The sequence below is a fragment of the Bos indicus x Bos taurus genome, chromosome 27 (genome assembly GCF_003369695.1).
Source record: "Bos indicus x Bos taurus breed Angus x Brahman F1 hybrid chromosome 27, Bos_hybrid_MaternalHap_v2.0, whole genome shotgun sequence".
In the NCBI taxonomy this organism is placed as follows: domain Eukaryota; kingdom Metazoa; phylum Chordata; class Mammalia; order Artiodactyla; family Bovidae; genus Bos; species Bos indicus x Bos taurus.
In genome coordinates this window covers 23,087,117-23,104,395 of record NC_040102.1, presented here as the reverse complement: position 1 = coordinate 23,104,395, position 17,279 = coordinate 23,087,117, and the positions used below count along the sequence as shown (strand labels likewise).

The following is a 17,279-nucleotide window of genomic DNA, read 5'->3' as shown; positions in this document are numbered from 1 at the left end:
ATGTCTTCAAAGGAAGGTTATTTTGTGATTCCAGTGTTCAATACACTCTAATATGAAAGCCAATATCCTCCAACATTCCTTTTGATAGTTGAAGATACACTCAAAGCTGTCTAGCTGGGGTTCCCAAATGCCCCAGATGATTGAGGTTCTCAGTTCTGTGGTTGTTGGAATTCTATCACATGGCAACGACGGGGGTTGTTTTTCTATGAAGCTAATATTACTGTATAGCGCAGAACACCCTCCTTGTTCCAGCAGTACTTATTTTACAAATAAAATCTGTGCTTTTTCTTATCTCAGGCTTGGCCTCTTTCTTCATATATTCAGAGTATATAAAAAACTTTTACAATTCAGTAACAGAGAAAAAACCTAGTCTTTAAAAAGGCAAAAGGCTTGCATAGACATTTCTCTAAAGAAGGTATACACATGCCCAGGAAGTGCATGGTGAATTGTTTGGTACACTGTCTCAATGTTAAAAAAAAGAAGAATCGAACAGAAATTTTAGTACTGAAAAAAAAGAGCTCAGTGTGGATTAAACAGCAGGTTAGACAAAGCTGACTAAAGAATTAATGAATTGAAAGATAGGTTAATCATGATTAACAGTGATTTAATGACCACCTATACTGATTAGTAGCTTTAAGTAAAACAACCACCACAACAATATCTCTGGGGTTTTGGTGCCCAGCTTTAAAATCTTTCATATAAAAACCCTATACTATTTCATGCAGGAACAACTCAAGCAACCGATTATCCTGGTCACAGGATGTCAGAACACTGCTCTGCAGTGGATGAAAGCACTATATGAAGATGGTATGACTACACACGGGTTGTCTGCCTAAGTGTCTACTGTGAGAGGCATTACAAGACGGCCTCAGAGGATCAAAACAAAGAAGTTAAGTAAGAAATGGGTGAGATTCTTTTCTCTGATAATTGTTGCATCTGGGACCACCTCAGTGCCTGTTTCAGTTGGGTGTTCCCTCTTTTTACTGTAAATCGCATTTTATACCTATTTGTGAGTCACGTACTTTTTAGTTACTTGTTGTGCATTGTGTGTAAAGTAGGGACTGAAATAAACATTTACACCTGGTAAAAACAAAAAAGAGAGATGGATGAGATTTTTGAAATAAAGCACCAGACCTTGTTTTTAATAATGTGTTTTTTGGTAGTAGATATCTTACCTTCTAGCTTTTTACTTTTTGTGTGTCAAATACATCTCAGAAATCTACTTGAATGCTCAGTTTTCAGCTTGATATATACATGGTATTTATGAAAAATCTGAAGATTACTCATTGGTCCCCTTCTAATAATAAATATAAAAGTAGAAATCTTATTGAAACATTGGCACTTAGAAATCCAGAGACCTTACACACAAAAGGAAAGCCAAATATTTGTGGTAGTTAGTCACCATTATAAATAGATTCATAGCAGCAAATCAAATGTAACATTAAATCATTCTGAAATGAAAGTAAGCATTCTGTAAAAATATGAGAGAAGTACACAGAACAGAAATTTAGTTAATTTTACGTGGATATTTGAAGTAGGTGTTCTTTGAATTTAATGTTTCTACTTAATATTAAAGTTGAAATTTTAGTTCACAGTGAAAACAACTACTCTGTAGGATTCTACAGTTCTTTCCATTTTTCACAAAGTAGCCAGTCTGTCATTATTCCCTAAGCTCCAAATTGAGGGGAAGTACGTATTTAATACCTCATAAAATAGGTAAAATTCTTCATTCTAATATTTTAACCTAGGGATAACTGAAAACATAAAACTGATCCATTGCGAAAGACTTCTTATCTAACTTTACTAAAAAGGAATACTCAAAATAATAGTAACACCAAAACCAGCAAAAAATAAACACATGTGCACATTAAAGTGGCCCTTCTGCTAACACAAAAGCTTGTTTTTCAAGGTACTTTTTTAATTGTTCTTTTTCTTTAAGGAATTTCCTAAAAGTCAGTTGCCTTCAACAGTAGAATGTTTCTCTCCCACTCTGGGTACCTCTCATGGCCAGCTGGAGAATTTGACTAAAGTCCTAGGAAAACCGATGGCTTTATGTTTCTTATTCTGAAAGCTTACTGAAGATGGTTACCATAAAAACACGTACACATCTCAATAGAAACATAATGGCCACATCTATAAACACGGGAGTACTGAAGAAAGACTAAGGAACTGTATACAGAGTGGCAGCAATTTTTACAAATTATAAGGTGACCACACACTAAAAAATTTACATTTCAAGGGAGAAATAGCAGATACCAACAGTGATTATTCTAAAGTAAAAGATGAACACAGAATAAATGTTATAGTAAAAAGAACACTCTAAAGGTCATTAAAAGGTGCTTTAAAAACTGATGTAAGCATAAATACCATAAAAAAGGAATTCACCTCCTTTTCTATTTCTTTCTCATATATCAGCCCCACACCTGTTTCCAGTGTTCAGAAAGCCAATGCTCCAACGTTTCCCAAATCCTCAAGCTAAAACTCTCAAGAGGTGTTGATCTTTTTCCTTAATAAGAATGTGGTAAAATCAGATTGTTTGGCTTCTATTTGAATTCTGCATTTCAACTTTCTCTGTTCATTGTGGAAAGGAGAGACCCATGTCACTGCAGTCTGCCCAGTGGCATGCATACTGGACCCTATTTTTTCAATGAACCATAAAATAGCACTGGGTAGTATGTCATTGGTTCTTCCCATTTCCAATAAATACAAGCACTAACATGTAGCATGTCATTGCATTTCACTGCTTACATACCTTCCTCTTTTGCTAGACTGTGCGATAGTTAAAGACAGAGAATATATTTTCATTGCTCTCTAAGTCTGTTTCATCTAGCATAACACATGGCACATCATAGGTGTTCAATATTTATTCCATCAAAAGTAATCTAGACATTCTTGCAACGGAACATATCTACTATGTTTTAAATTCAAGTATTCTCTTTTGAGTTTTATTTCAGATTTGCCTTTTATTTTAAAGGCAGGCAAAAAGAGCAATCCAAACTCATTTCTCTGTGTTAAGCTAACATGGACATTTAAAAAAAAATAATACGACACTATGATTTTCACTAAACTAGGAAAGGTTATTTTGGAGCACTGGGACTTTAGATATTTGAAGTAGTAATTACTTCCTCCATAAATGTTACCTTTAGAGTCAAATACTGCTTTCCTGTTGCAGTTCAACTTTTTTACTTAAAGGAAAATGTCTTTTATTCACAATTCACCGTACTATACTTCTATATGTGGTAATTCTTCTTTTCATTTGTTTTTGTAGCATTGCAAAGTCCACTAAACATCATAATAATGACAGTAGCTTACACTTTTTCAGTTTTTTTTTCTGTGCCAAGGATTTTACCAAGCACTTGACATACCCACACAAAACTTACCATATGTGTGAAATTATATACCTATCTCTACCCTTTAATCTATCCATCTATCTGTTTATGTACTATCTATCCATCCATCCATCCATCCATCCATTAATTTTCCCATTGGTAAGCCTTGTAGTCCGGAGAAGGCAATGGCACCCCACTCCAGTACTCTTGCCTGGAAAATCCCATGGACGGAGGAGCCTGGTAGGCTGCAGTTCATGGGGTAGCTAAGAGTCGGATACGACTGAGCGACTTCACTTTCACTTTTCACTTTCATGCATTGGAGAAGGAAATAGTAACCCACTCCAGTATTCTTGCCTGGAGAATCCCCGGGACGGGGGAGCCTGGTGGGCTTCCATCTTTGGGGTCGCACAGAGTCGGACACAACTGAAGTGACATAGCTGCAGCAGCAGCAAGCCTTGTAGTCAAAATAATAATACAGGGAAAATCATGTGAAGGTTTTCATTCTTATTTCTTTAAAGTTCTGAGTATCCAGCAACAAAATTTAATACCATATTTTGCATAATTTTAGAACAATGACCCATTTTAGGAAAGTACCTGTATAATCATCTATAAAACAAAAAAAAATAACATTTGTTGGGTTATAGTTAAACATTTCAAGTCACTACAACTAAGAATCCAAGAGTATTTCTTCTAAATTGAATAGATGAGATATCAACTCTTACATGATGATCATCAACACTTCATGCTGAAACTGTTATCCTATATAACTTACCATAGACTTGGGTTTGGTTCCAGAATTGGCCACTGGGGTGGAGGACTGTGGGTCAGTGGACTCAGTGTTAGAAGACAAATTTACTTGTGTCTGATTTATCGAAGTGGTATCTGTTCCACTCTCAGGTCCTGATTCCAGATCCTATTAAAAAATTAATTGATATGGAAGATATATCCACACTCTCTACATGCCTTTCTCCCTGCCTCCCACACATTTTCACCTCCTCCTCCTCCCAACACACACAGACACACCACATAGTTATGACAACCAACACTGGCCTGTCACACATAACCATGCACTATTTTGTATTAATGATTGTACTCTTTAGAGGGTCTCACTTTAGAATGCAAATACTGAAAAGAGGTAATACACTCCTTTAGTAACTTAACAGCCAACTGTGCATTGGAAAGGGCAGTAGTGGTAGCTAGCTGCTGCTGCTGCTAAATCGCTTCAGTCGTGTCTGACTCTGTGCGACCCCATAGACGGCGGCCCACCAGGCTCCCCCGTCCCTGGGATTCTCCAGGCAAGAACACTGGAGTGGGTTGCCATTTCCTTCTCCAATGAATGAAAGGGAAAAGTGAAAGTGAAGTCGCTTTGTCGTGTCCGACTCTTCACAACCCCATGGTCTACAGCCTACCAGGCTCCTCCGTCCATGGGATTTTCCAGGCAAGAGTACTGGAGTGGGGTGCCATTGCCTTCTCCAGGTAGCTAGCTAGGACACTGCAATAAGTCGGTAGATATTAATATAAGCCCACAGACAACCCTGGTTCATTGTGTGACCCTGAGTAACTCACTTCACATTTCTCATGCAATGGAGTTATGGGTGTCAAATGAAAAGATAGTTTTCATTTCTTCTCACCTCACTCTCTTCTATGTTCCCATTAAATCTCCATGGTGACACCTACCATCATGGCCTGGAATCATTTAGCTCAAGGGTATGTCTATCTAATGAACATTTTTAATTTTAAATGAAAGCTATTTAAGGGCAGAATTACACTTTGTCATATGTAATTCAATTCCCTCATTTGAAAATGAGTATAATAATTGCAGGCACTCATAGAGGCTTATGAAGATTAAGCCAGATAATGCAAATTTTATGCAACAAGCACATATTCAATTTCATTAAATGCTAGGCATTACTGTAAATAATGTTATTATTAATATCATTATGTTTTCTGAGCAACTAGTGCACAATATGTGGATAAGACATGCTGGTTCAATGAACGCAGTTACTCAGTAATCGCTCCAAAGGTTGCGCCTTTAATTTACTAAATGCTATCTGCGTGTTATACAGTGGCCTGAGAACGCAAGGAAAGGCAAGGATGAGGAGAATGCAAAGGATGGTGGGTGGGCGGGAAGTGAAGGCATACATCACTTTATAATTTTATCCCGAGAAAATTATGATTTAAATACCTTTGTGTCTACTCTTGCTACATCTCAGCTGTACCATGGCCCACATGCTTACATATCATCTGCCCTGTACCCCGACTCTCTGGTCTCATGTTCCACCATTCTCTTGTTTCCGTTTGCTTCCGTTATACTTGCTGTTTGTCAGTCCTTCTAGCACACCAAGGTGGTTCCTATAGCAACTATGCCCTTTCTAATCCCTTGCCCAAGTATTTCCCTTTGCCGGCCCTTGTCACTCAGCTCTCATTTTGAATATCACTTCTTCAGAGAAGCATCCTTTGACATTCCAAGCTCAAATAGTTTCTCCCCTTCAACCTCCATAGCATATCATTCTCTGTTTTACAATCTTATCACCTTGTTTATTTACCTTTTATCAATTTTATCCATTGACCATCTTTACCTATGTATGTATCATCTACCCACCTTTCATTCATTTCTGTATCTAATCCTTTTATGTCTCCCTTTATTGGGAATCTATGTATCACCAGAGTAGGGGTTTCACCTGTCTTGTTCACTGATACATTCACCAGGCTTATAGTAGTACCTGGCACTTAGAATATGCTCATAAATATTGTTTTATGAAAGAATAATTAGACTGACAAACATTAATATTTAACCAAGAGCTTCCCTTGTGGCTCAGCTGGTAAAGAATCTGCCTGCAATGTGGGAGACCTGGGTTCAATCCCTGGGTTGGGAAGATCCCCTGGAGAAGGGAAGGCTACCCATTCCAGTATCCTGGCCTAAAGAATTCCATGGACTGTATAGTCCATGGGTTCGCAAAGAGTCAGACACAACTGAGCAACTTGCACTTTCAAGGAGGCACAGCATCTCTACATTAGAAACTATAAGACATTGATGAAAGAAACTGAAGAAGACACAAATAACTGGAAAGCCATCTCATGCTCCTGAATTGGAAAAAATAAAACTGTGAAAAATATCATGCTACCCAAAGTGATGTATAGATTCAGTGCAATCCCTGTCAGAATGCCAATGACATTTTTCATAGAAAAGGAAAAAATAAAGCCTAAAATTTGGATGGAACCACAAAACACTGTGGATAGCCAAAGCAATCTTCAAAAATAATAACAAAGTTGGAGGCATCACATTCTCCTATTTCAAATTTTAGTACTATAGTAATCAAAACAGTATGGTACTGGCATAGAAACAGACACAGAGATCAATGGAAGGGCACAGAGAGCCTAGAAATAAAAGCAAGCATGTACAGTCAACTAACATTCGACAGTGGGGTTAAGAATACTCAAGGGGGAAAAGCAGTCTTTTCAATAAGTGATGTTCGGAAAATCAGATATCCACATGCAAATAAATTAAATCGGACCCCTGTCTTATACCCCTCACAAAATTTAACTTCAAGTGAATTAAAGATGTAAATGTAAGATCTGAAACTGTAAAACTCCTATAAGAAAGCATAGAGAAAATGCTTCTTGACATTGGTCTTGGCAACAATTTTCTTGGGTATGACATCAAAAGCACAAGCAATAGAAGCAAAAGTAAACAGATGGGACTGTATCTAACTATACGGCTTCTGCACAGCAAAGGAAACAACAGAGGGAAGATATAGCCTATAGGACTAGGAGGAAATATCTCAAACCTAATACTGGGTAAGGGGTTAACATACAAAATATATAAGGAACTTATACAACTTACTAGCAAAAAACAAATCTGACTGAAAAATGAGCAGAGTGCCTGAGTAGACATTTTTCCAAAGACATACAAATAGGCAACAGGTACACGAAATGATGCTCAACGTCACTAATTATCAGGGAAACGCAAATTAAAACCACGGTGAGATATCACCTCACACCTGTCAGAATGGGTATCATAAAAAAGACAAGAGATAATGAGTGTTGATGAGAACGTGGAAAAAAAGGGAATTCTAGTACACTGTTGGTGGGAATATAATGAATATAGTTACTATGGAAAACAGTATGGAGGTTCCTCAAAAAGTTAAAAATAGAACTACATATAATCCAGCAATTCCATGTTTGGGTATACATCCAAAGGAAATGAAATCACTGTCTTGAAGACACATCTGCATCCTTCTGTTGTTATATTATTCACAAAAGCCAAGACATGGAAACAACCAAAGTGTCTATTGATGGATAAATGGATACAGAACATGTGAGATATACATATACAAATACACACACATACACACACACAATGGAATATTGTTTATCTACAGAAAAGAAGGAAATTCTGCCTCTTCTGACAACATTGCTGCTGCTGCTGCTAAGTCGCTTCAGTCGTGTCCGACTCTGTGCGACCCCATAGACGGGAGCCCACCAGGCTCCCCCATCCCTGGGATTCTCCAGGCAAGAACACTGGAGTGGGTTGCCATTTCCTTCTCCAATGCATGAAAGTGAAAATTGAAAGTGAAGTCGCTCAGTCATGTCCGACTCTTAGTGACCCCATGGACTGTAGCCTACCAGGCTCCTCCGTCCATGGGATTTTCCAGGCAGGAGTACTGGAGTGGGGTGCCACTGCCTTCTCCTCTGACAACATGGAAGGACCTAAAACGCATTACGTGAAATGAAATAAGAGACACAAATACTGTATAAATCTCACTTATATGTGAAATCTAAAATAGGGCAAAACAAAAACAAGGTAGAGGGGTGGTTGCCAGGGGCGGGGAGATGGGGAAAATGCGGACATGCTGGTCAGAGGGTACAAGTTTCCAGTTATAAAATGTTTAAGTTCTGGGGATCTAATCTTAACTTTCGTGACAGTATTAACATCACTCTATTATATACTTGAAAGTTGCTAAGAGATTAGATATTAAGTGTTCTCACCACATACATACACACAGGCACACAATTGTAATTACACTAGTTGATGGATGTGTTAACTAACCTTATTTGGTTATTATTTTGCAATTAAAAACTGTAACAAATCATTACATCATACACCTTAAATGTTGTTATACGTCAACTATATCTCAATAAAGCTCCAAATAGAAATTTAAAAAGTGGAAAACAAAGAAGGTGTATAAAATACATACAAAAGAATAATAAATGTGAAACAGAATACAACAGTCTTTAAGTATGTGTGTGTGTATATAACCCTAACCAAATTTCTCATTCCTGAGTGATTTCAGATTAAGGGCTACATATTCTTTTTTTTTGCATGGAAAAGACATTTTCCATGTATTAAAATTTCATATTGAATCAACATTAAATGGATAATCATAAGTAATTTATAAACATCAAATGCATAATCTTAAGTAGCAGGTAGTTTTTAAGCCATTTCTATTTGACATTTATGTTTATCAAAAACCATTTGCATTACTTTTCCTTCCTGTTTATGAATTAATTAGGTAAACAAGAGGGTAACCTTGCACCTTTCTAACAATATAATAATTCTCAGGTAAAATAATAAATATTTTAAAAATCTATCACTCATTGTGCTTTTACCATTTATAGACAATACTGTACTGTTCCATGTTCACAAACTCTTTGGAAGATATTATTATCACCTGATGGATGATGAAGCCAAAGCTTAAAGCAAGTAACTTGACTAAATTCACAGTCTGTGGCGGACTGACATTAAAACTCAGATCTGTCCGACCCTCACTTATCCAGCTCTATCAAGGCAGCCTTCATAACTGTTAGCTCTACCCTTATGAACCTATTTGCAGGGCAGGAAGAAAGACACAGACACGGAGCAGATGTGCGGACATGGTGGGGAGGTGGGTGGGATGAACTGGGAGACTGGGGTTGACATATATACACTACCATTCATAAGTGAGAGAGCCGGGGGAAGCTGCCGTGTAGCATAGGACCTCAGCTTGGTGCTTTGTGGTCACCTAAATGAGGAGGGCTGGGATGGGGTTTGGGAGGGAGGTCCAAGAGGGAGATATACAAGTGTACATATAGCTGATTCACTTTGTTGTACAGCAGAAACTATACTCCAATAAAAATACCCTTATTTTATTTTTAAAGCCATTCTTTAAGACCCCAGCTCATATTATTTTTTACCACTCCCTTTATTATAGAGAATCTGCCTGCAGTGTGGAAGACCTGGGTTTGATCCCTGGGTTGGGAAGATCTCCTAGAGGAGGGTATGGCAACCCACTCCAGGATTCTTGCCTGGAGAATCCCCATGGAGAGAGGAGCCTGGCAGGCTACAGTCCACAGGGTTGCAAAGAGTCGGACACGACTGAGTGACTAAGCACACAGCACATTATACGTAGAACTCACTCTAATCTTTTCTTATAAATAATTTCAAACTGAGGTCACTGTTTCATTGTATGTCTTCCCCTCCGTCCTAAACTGTAGATTCACAGTGGAGTATGAGGGTGTGTCAGAGGAGGCTTCTCCTCTGAATCTGGGACAGAGCTCCTTGATGGACAGTCAAGATCATAATCATCTGTTACAACCCACTTATTCCATGGCACAATTATCAAATGGAATGGAAATCGCATGTGGAAAAATTTTTGATGATGAGAGAATGTTAAAATTAGCTTTAAACACCAAGGAACAGAAATAAAGAAAAAGGGATGACTTAGAAAAACACAGAGACCAAAAAGAAATTTTGAGGGATTCAGGCTATGTCTTATTCATCTTTTGCCCAGTCTCTGGTGTGAGTGAAGACATGGGAGAAGCAAAATAAATTAACAAATACCAAATATGTAGTCTGTATCAGATCTTTTGGTGCATTTACATATTTTCTTTCATTAACTCCTCCCAACAAGCCATTAAGTAGGAAACAATCTCTCCTGCTTTTACGTGAACTTGAAGTTGAGAAATTAAATACTTTTCTTATCTTCTCAGACATTCAGTTGCAGAGCTGGCATGTGAACCCAAGCCTGCAGACTCTAAAGTTTATGTTTCTATTGTATTATTGGGCTTTTTTCAATTATCTGCTCAACTAAAAACTCAGAAACACATTTTTATTTACAGAATCAACCACTGCTCAGCGAGGATGGTGATGGTCCATGAGACAGTGCATGTGATGTAAAATCCAGTTTACACTTGAAATGGAGGGAGAAGAAACAGATGTAGGCAAATCCTAATCATCGCCCACCTTAGCTCTTGTTTTGTATTGTCTTTACCTTTCAGTGAAGAACCACATGTAGCAGGTAAGGGCTGTTTTGCTCTCTGAGCTGGAGACAATGATGTGGAGTTTTATTTAGCAGAAATCTGTGCTGTGCTTTTTTTCCCCTAAATACCTAGTACTGAGGAAAGGTTAGTATAGAAGGAAAAGAAGAACCATTAAAGAGATAGGGAGAGATTAGCAATTCATAATAGAAAACTTTAAAAGAGAAAATGTATCCCACATGTACATTAATGGCAAAAAAGTACTGAGAAGCCTCTCTATTGAAAACAGGGCTTTACATTTATTGAAAATGAAAATGAGCACAAAGTGAAATGGTGAAAATGAGCATGAAGCTTCTCTACACCTTTCACCTGTAAACAAGGGTAAAACACCCTTCTTGATGGTCTTCAGGAGGCCACTTTGGTTGTGTTTCCTTCACTTGGATGCCTGTCCTACTGAAGTATGTGTGAGACACTATGGTACCAGGAGAGGAGTAAGTGATTCTGTCTGGGAAGACATACGGAGATTTAGGGAAGACTTCACTGTAAAGAAAACATCTGAGATGAATCCTGAAGGATAAGGAAAAATTATCCAGAAGGTTACAAACAAGAAGAAAAATGTCATTTCTACTGGCTTTCTAGGTCTAGACTGAAGTATTTAATGTCACATATTTTTCATTTTTAAATTAAAATTGTTTTTTACTCAAGGTATCAGATTCCCATAATAGTCAGCTATGAAAAGAAGTATGGGATAGTGGTTGAATGACGTGGCTCTTGTACATACAATTTAACTTTTCTATTCTTTTTACTCTGAACAATGTTATAAGGAAGGAATGTGTTAGCATACGTAATGCACACTATATAATGCATTCATATATCCTAAGGTTAGCTACTAACTTAACTTGCTTATTTTCTGTGAAATATTCTGTACCACAGTCAGAATAAGTCTTGAATAACTTAATAATCAAGAGTAGAACTATACAAAATAATTTGATACAGAATAGTTCTATTTTGGTAGGTTCTCAAAAGGGGTCCATGGCTTAATTATAAGTAAATTCTACCATCACGTTTGCTAGATATACAAAAACTAAGCTATTTAATATGAACATAATATTAAATATGTGAAGTGTATAGACATTTTGGCATCTATGTCTTCTAAATTTTATCTTGGGTGTTAGATTCTCAAAAGAGAGTCTATCTTATATGAAATTAATGCACAGTACAATATAGTTTTCACCTCTGTCCTATTCATTATGTTTCACTGAGTGAATTTTAGAGTGTTCTCAAGTTGATTTCAGGTAAATTCTTTCTTGTAATCTGCTGAGTTAGTTCAATCAGCATTCATTCCTCCATCCATCCATGTGCCTACCCATCCACCCATCTACTTACCCACTCATCCACCCACTCATCCATCCATCCAATCATTCATCCATTCATCCACAGATATTTATTAACCATCTTCTATATCCAGTGTAAACTTGTGGGATACTGGAAATAAAATACTAAACAAGATAAACAGAGCATCGCTAATGGTGTTTACAGCATATCAGAGAAGACTGACAATGAGGGAAACAACAGCAATGAAGAGAATTTGATCACTAGGAAACAAAGTAACTTCCCAAAGTGACCCTCTTTCCTGTCTAATAATAACCATTTTCTTTTGAATCACACACATCTCTTATGGACTCTGTGTGAAGCCTAGAATGATTTGAGTGATCTTTATGGAACACTAAGGGTCGCAAGGGGGTAGATTGGGCCATCCAAGATGTTTCATTCTCAAGAGGGCCTCTGTAGGTGCAGGGACACATTCACACGTGGGAAGCGGGAGGTGGGAAGCTCACAGGGACTTGCCGCCGCAGGCTGGTTGGTGTGCTGGACGGAGAGGAGCTGGAGCTGAGGGCATTCTCAATGTCCTGATCGAGCTGGTCCAGTTTCATGATCAGCAGCACCATCGAGTCTAGTCGTGCCCTATCCCGATCTTCTCTTATTTCCTGAGGAACAGAACATGCCGTTACTGAATCTGAAAGGCCATTTCTTGGAAAGAATAAAAAGTTCCCTGTTCTTCAATGGGACACAAAGGGTACAGTAATACGCAATCTTGTATTTAAGGGGCAGGAACGTTCTATTCTGTACCATCAGCGGACTCTTCACTGGGAAGATACCGCCCTCCTGCCAAGAAGGCATTTTTACAGGAATATTAAATACATATTTTCTAGAGCAAGGCACAATGAAAAAGAGGCTTAACATCAATGATACTGATACATTTATTATTTTCAGATTAATTATTCTTGGGAAAAGTTGTATATTTTCTTTTGTCAAATCAGTTATACACACAAATCATTTATAACATACTAATAATTGTTTTCAGGTTAGACATTTAAGGATGTATATAAGATAATATTTTTGGATGACTATTTCTGAGTATAGTAAAAAAAACAGGAAAAGAATCAAACAAGGCAGAAATTTTTGTTTGTTTTGTTTTTTGCATGAGGCCACTTACTTACTGCTTTTTCAAGCTATGTTATTGCCAATATTCATTTTCTTTTTTTAATTTTATTTTTCTTTTTAATATAAATTTATTTAATTGGAGGCTAATTACTTTACAATATTATAGTGCTTAATAAGCCAATATCATTTTCAACCTTCTTTCACACACTTTTGGGAAAAAAATCCTCTACAATCACATGAATTGTGGTTACTTACTTTGAATTCTCTATAACATAAACATATTATTTATGGAAATACTTTTTCTTATAAAAATAGTTAAGTTTCTCACTGACCATACAGAGTTATTTGCACATGACTGTTTACTACTCTTGTGTGTTCAAGTCATTAGTATTAGGAAACTTTAAAATGTTCTGTAAAGTGCAAAGTATCAGGGTTGGGCAGAACAAGGGTTGCTGCTGCTGCTACTAAGTCACTTCAGTCGTGTCCGATTCTGTGTGACCCCATAGACGGCAGCCCACCAGGTTCCCTGTCCCTGGGATTCTCCAGGCAAGAACACTGGAGTGGGTTGCCATTTCCTTCTTCAATGCATGAAAGTGAAAAGTGAAAGTGAAGTCGCTTAGTCGTGTCCAACTCTTAGCAACCCCATGGACTGCAGCCTACCAGGCTCCTCCATCCATGGGATTTTCCAGGCAAGAGTACTGGAGTGGGATGCCATTGCCTTCTCCAAGAACAAGGGTAAATGAAATAAAAACAAAACAAAACATGAAAGCACTGTAAGTTTCCTTAGAAGCAAGATCTACTGAGAGGTGTCATGGACTCAGGACCAGCCCTTTTGAGGTAAATCGTCATTTGTGACACATGTTGCCATTTTCTCATCTGTCTAAGATATTTACCTGGGTGAAATCAGCTTTGAAGGGCCATCAGCAGTGACCTCAAAGGGAAACTCTACTGTGATGAAAGCCGGAAGAGTGGGTACAAGGGAGTGGTTGGGAGGTTTTGCTAAGGGGATGGATGAGTAGTGGCATGAATGAGGTGACTGCTTGAATCAGATCTTTGATTTTGTTTTTGGACTTTTTCTTTTAATCACCCTTAATTCCCTAATCACCATTAGGGCAGACCCCAAAGAACAAGGACTAGGGTAATTGCATGGAGTCATCTAATGCCATAGGGGTCTCTGTACTTCAAACAGGTAAAGTAGACTGTTAATATTAACAAAAACTATTTTTCACAAGTCAAATAATTGGTTTATTAGATGAAGTTGGTCAAAAAATCATTAGTTCAGCTACCATTAAGAAATTATTTGGGTAAGCTGAACCTGTGCTTGGTTGAAAGTTTAATGTCAAACTGAAAGACTGAGTCCTACTTCCATAAAGTCATTAATTTTGAGAATACATTAAGAATTTTTCTGAGTTATGTTAATTCCCTCAGAGTACTATAGTGTAATTATTTCTTCCATTTCCTGCCATCATCTGTGTTGTCTAAAACATTTAATAAGGCTCTGACAGAGAATTACAGAACTTTTGTGATCATAAAGTTTCATTGTGCTTAAGAAGGGCCAGGATATTTGCAAACAGACCTGAAAGTTACGCTATATCATATTCCTCAATGCTACAGAACTTTGTTATATATTTTTAAAATGTTATTTATAGTAAAACCCTGCTTATACTTTAAAATAGAGTCCCAGAAATATTAAAAAAAATTAATTCTCTTCTAAATAATACAGAAAATGGAAGAAACTGCCTGAATAGAAGATTCTTTGCTTATATAATTTCCTTCTCATTTAAACCAAACTTGTGTTTGGCAAGGTAACGTTCTTTGCATATCTCTATGTTCACGTAAGCTTTTGTGTGATTGTCTTTCATTCACCAGTCATAACATCCTCAAGCATAAAGATGAGGTTTTACCACCAGGCAGACACAGAGTCAAGTTTTACACTGTATATGCAACACTTTACAGGAATAAAAATATTAATGAAATCAATAGGAGCCAGTGAAATAACATTTCCCGGAGTGTTAGAAAATATGTCTTGATATTTTTCCAGCTACTCAGTTAACGTTGGATAAAACAGTATACCCTGAAGCTATCCTACCTATCAACAGTAGACTTAGAAACAATTTGTATTAACTGGATGCTGAGATTGTGCTTTAAAAACTTTTTCAAGGCTATGGGCTGAACATTGAATTATTTTAAATGACCTGCCAAAAGAATAAAATCAAGCAGCCTTGGTCTAAGATATTTCTTTAGAGAAATAAACTTATTGCATTTCCCTTTCATTCATGGAGGCTTCCTTGTTTATCACCTATTACAACGTTCAGCCTGAAACGTAAGGTACACAGACTAGCATCAAAGATTACACATTAAACATCACAAAATAGAGTTGGCTACAAATCAGACGCTTTGGATACATCTTCTGTCCTTGTTGTTAAAGCTCAAGTATGAATATTTTGCAAAGTTCTAACTTTTCATATGTCCATGGCTAAACTCCAGCAAATAGCTCATGTCTGAAAACAAAGCTGTGTGTTTGCAGATTCTGGCAAGGTTGAACTCTACAGCAGAGCTTTCATTTCATGCTGTCACTACAGGCCAGGGGAAGAGGAACTTCTTAATGAGGAAGGCGGCCTTAGTTCTATGCATTTCAGTAACTTAATCCCCTTAAATCAAAGCCAAGATGTGAAATTTTCTCCCCTCCCATCTTCCCTGCAGTCACAACTGCTCTGTGAAAGGGAACAAAACGTTCATCAGTGAATAAGAGATAGAAAATCTCTGCTGTCTTCAGTATTATAGTCAACATGAGAAGACATAAGGAAAGGAAAAAAATGCATATACATATTTTCTGATAGGAACAAGGGTAAGAAGAAAATAGATAGGGTAATGAGGTATACAGTAACTGCAGAGGAAGTGTCCCATCTGGTGGAGTGTGGTCAGAGAAGAGCTTTCTGCCGAAGTAAGAGTAAACCATGATAGGGATGAAAAAAAAAAATGAGGTAGAGGAGAGAAAGAGACAAAGATAGAAACGGAGAGAGAGAAAGAGAGAAATAAGGAAGGAAGGGGGGGTGCGAGCCGGGGAGGGAAGGGAGGAGGAGGAGAAGAGAGGGTAGTAGAAGCCGGAAATCAGTGTCCCATGCAGGGTGAAGAGCGGTATGAGAACGCTGGGGTGAGAACAAGTGTGGTGAATAAGAGGAAGTGAGAAAAGGTTAGGGAAGCCAGGGGAGGGAAAGCGAGTGGGAGAGTGAGTGGGCGCTAGGGCAAAATGAGGCTGACCATAAACAGGAGCCAAACTGTATTCCGCTATGAAGGTCACTGTAAGGAGGTCAATTTTATTCTTCGTGTAGTGGGGCCACGGGCAGGATATCAGCAAATGAGTGATCCAGTGTGATTTTCAACCTTTCAGAGTTCTTGCCACGTTTGACAACCAAACATTCTTGGAACCTCATCACATTGTATGTCCAGCAATGCCACACAACGAATACAGGTGCAACAGTTTAGTTTATCCTAAGATGATTCTTCCAGTTCTAGCCATAGTCCTTTCTTCTGCTGAGGTCCCATGTTACCGTGATCAAGAGGAAATAATAGAAATTTTTATAATCAAGTCCTATTTATATAATCAAGTCCTATATTTTGAGATCAAAGTGAAAAAGAAGTAACTGTTTAGGGATCCTATTTCTTGGAAGTAGGGAGTGAGTGGGCAGTGATACGTCAGGAAATCTTTAGCAACTGGATCTCCAACTAAATAGAAAGCCCTAATTTGTAGTGTGTGCCGACTTTTCTGTGTAAATACATCCACGGCCAATTTCAAGCTCCCAGCTAGACATTACTGAGTGCAGTTTTGGGAGAGATGCACACAGTTGGCTCTTATGGTCTGTGGCGAGGTAATGCACAGCAGCTCCAACACACACACGAGGAGCGGGGACCAGTAGGATAGAGAATCATTCTTAGAATCTGACTTGAATGGAAATATTGACAATTAAACCAACAGCTGTAATGAAGGTGTAGTCAACATAATCATATATTGGAATAATGCATTTTATTTAGTTGATGCATTTACTCTCCCTGATATTTGCTTCCATTGCCCAGGTAGAGTTCAGTATATATTGTAGGTTTAAATTTAATGACCTTCTGGAAGGGTCTCTTTTTTTTCTGGTAGTGGCTCCTTTATCTACCTTCTTGGTATCATCCCTTATCTATGTTTGCAAAATTCCCTAAATGTATTATCACGAGCATATCTATTTGTATTTTTACTTAAGTAAGTCAAAATTCATTTCTTTAGGT

At 37.7% G+C, this 17,279-nt stretch overlaps 1 protein-coding gene across 3 annotated transcripts in view; it reads right to left on the bottom strand.

The window, feature by feature from the left end:
* Window positions 1-17,279, bottom strand: part of DLC1 (DLC1 Rho GTPase activating protein) — a 521,689-nt gene that overhangs the window by 300,952 nt on the left and 203,458 nt on the right. For all 3 annotated transcript variants that reach the window (XM_027530242.1, XM_027530241.1, XM_027530240.1), the window contains exons 3-4: window positions 12,404-12,553; window positions 4,102-4,242 (exon numbers count right to left, since the gene is read on the bottom strand). In XM_027530242.1, the coding sequence (XP_027386043.1) occupies window positions 4,102-4,242; window positions 12,404-12,553 (291 nt within the window). The remainder of the gene's footprint in view (window positions 1-4,101; window positions 4,243-12,403; window positions 12,554-17,279) is intronic.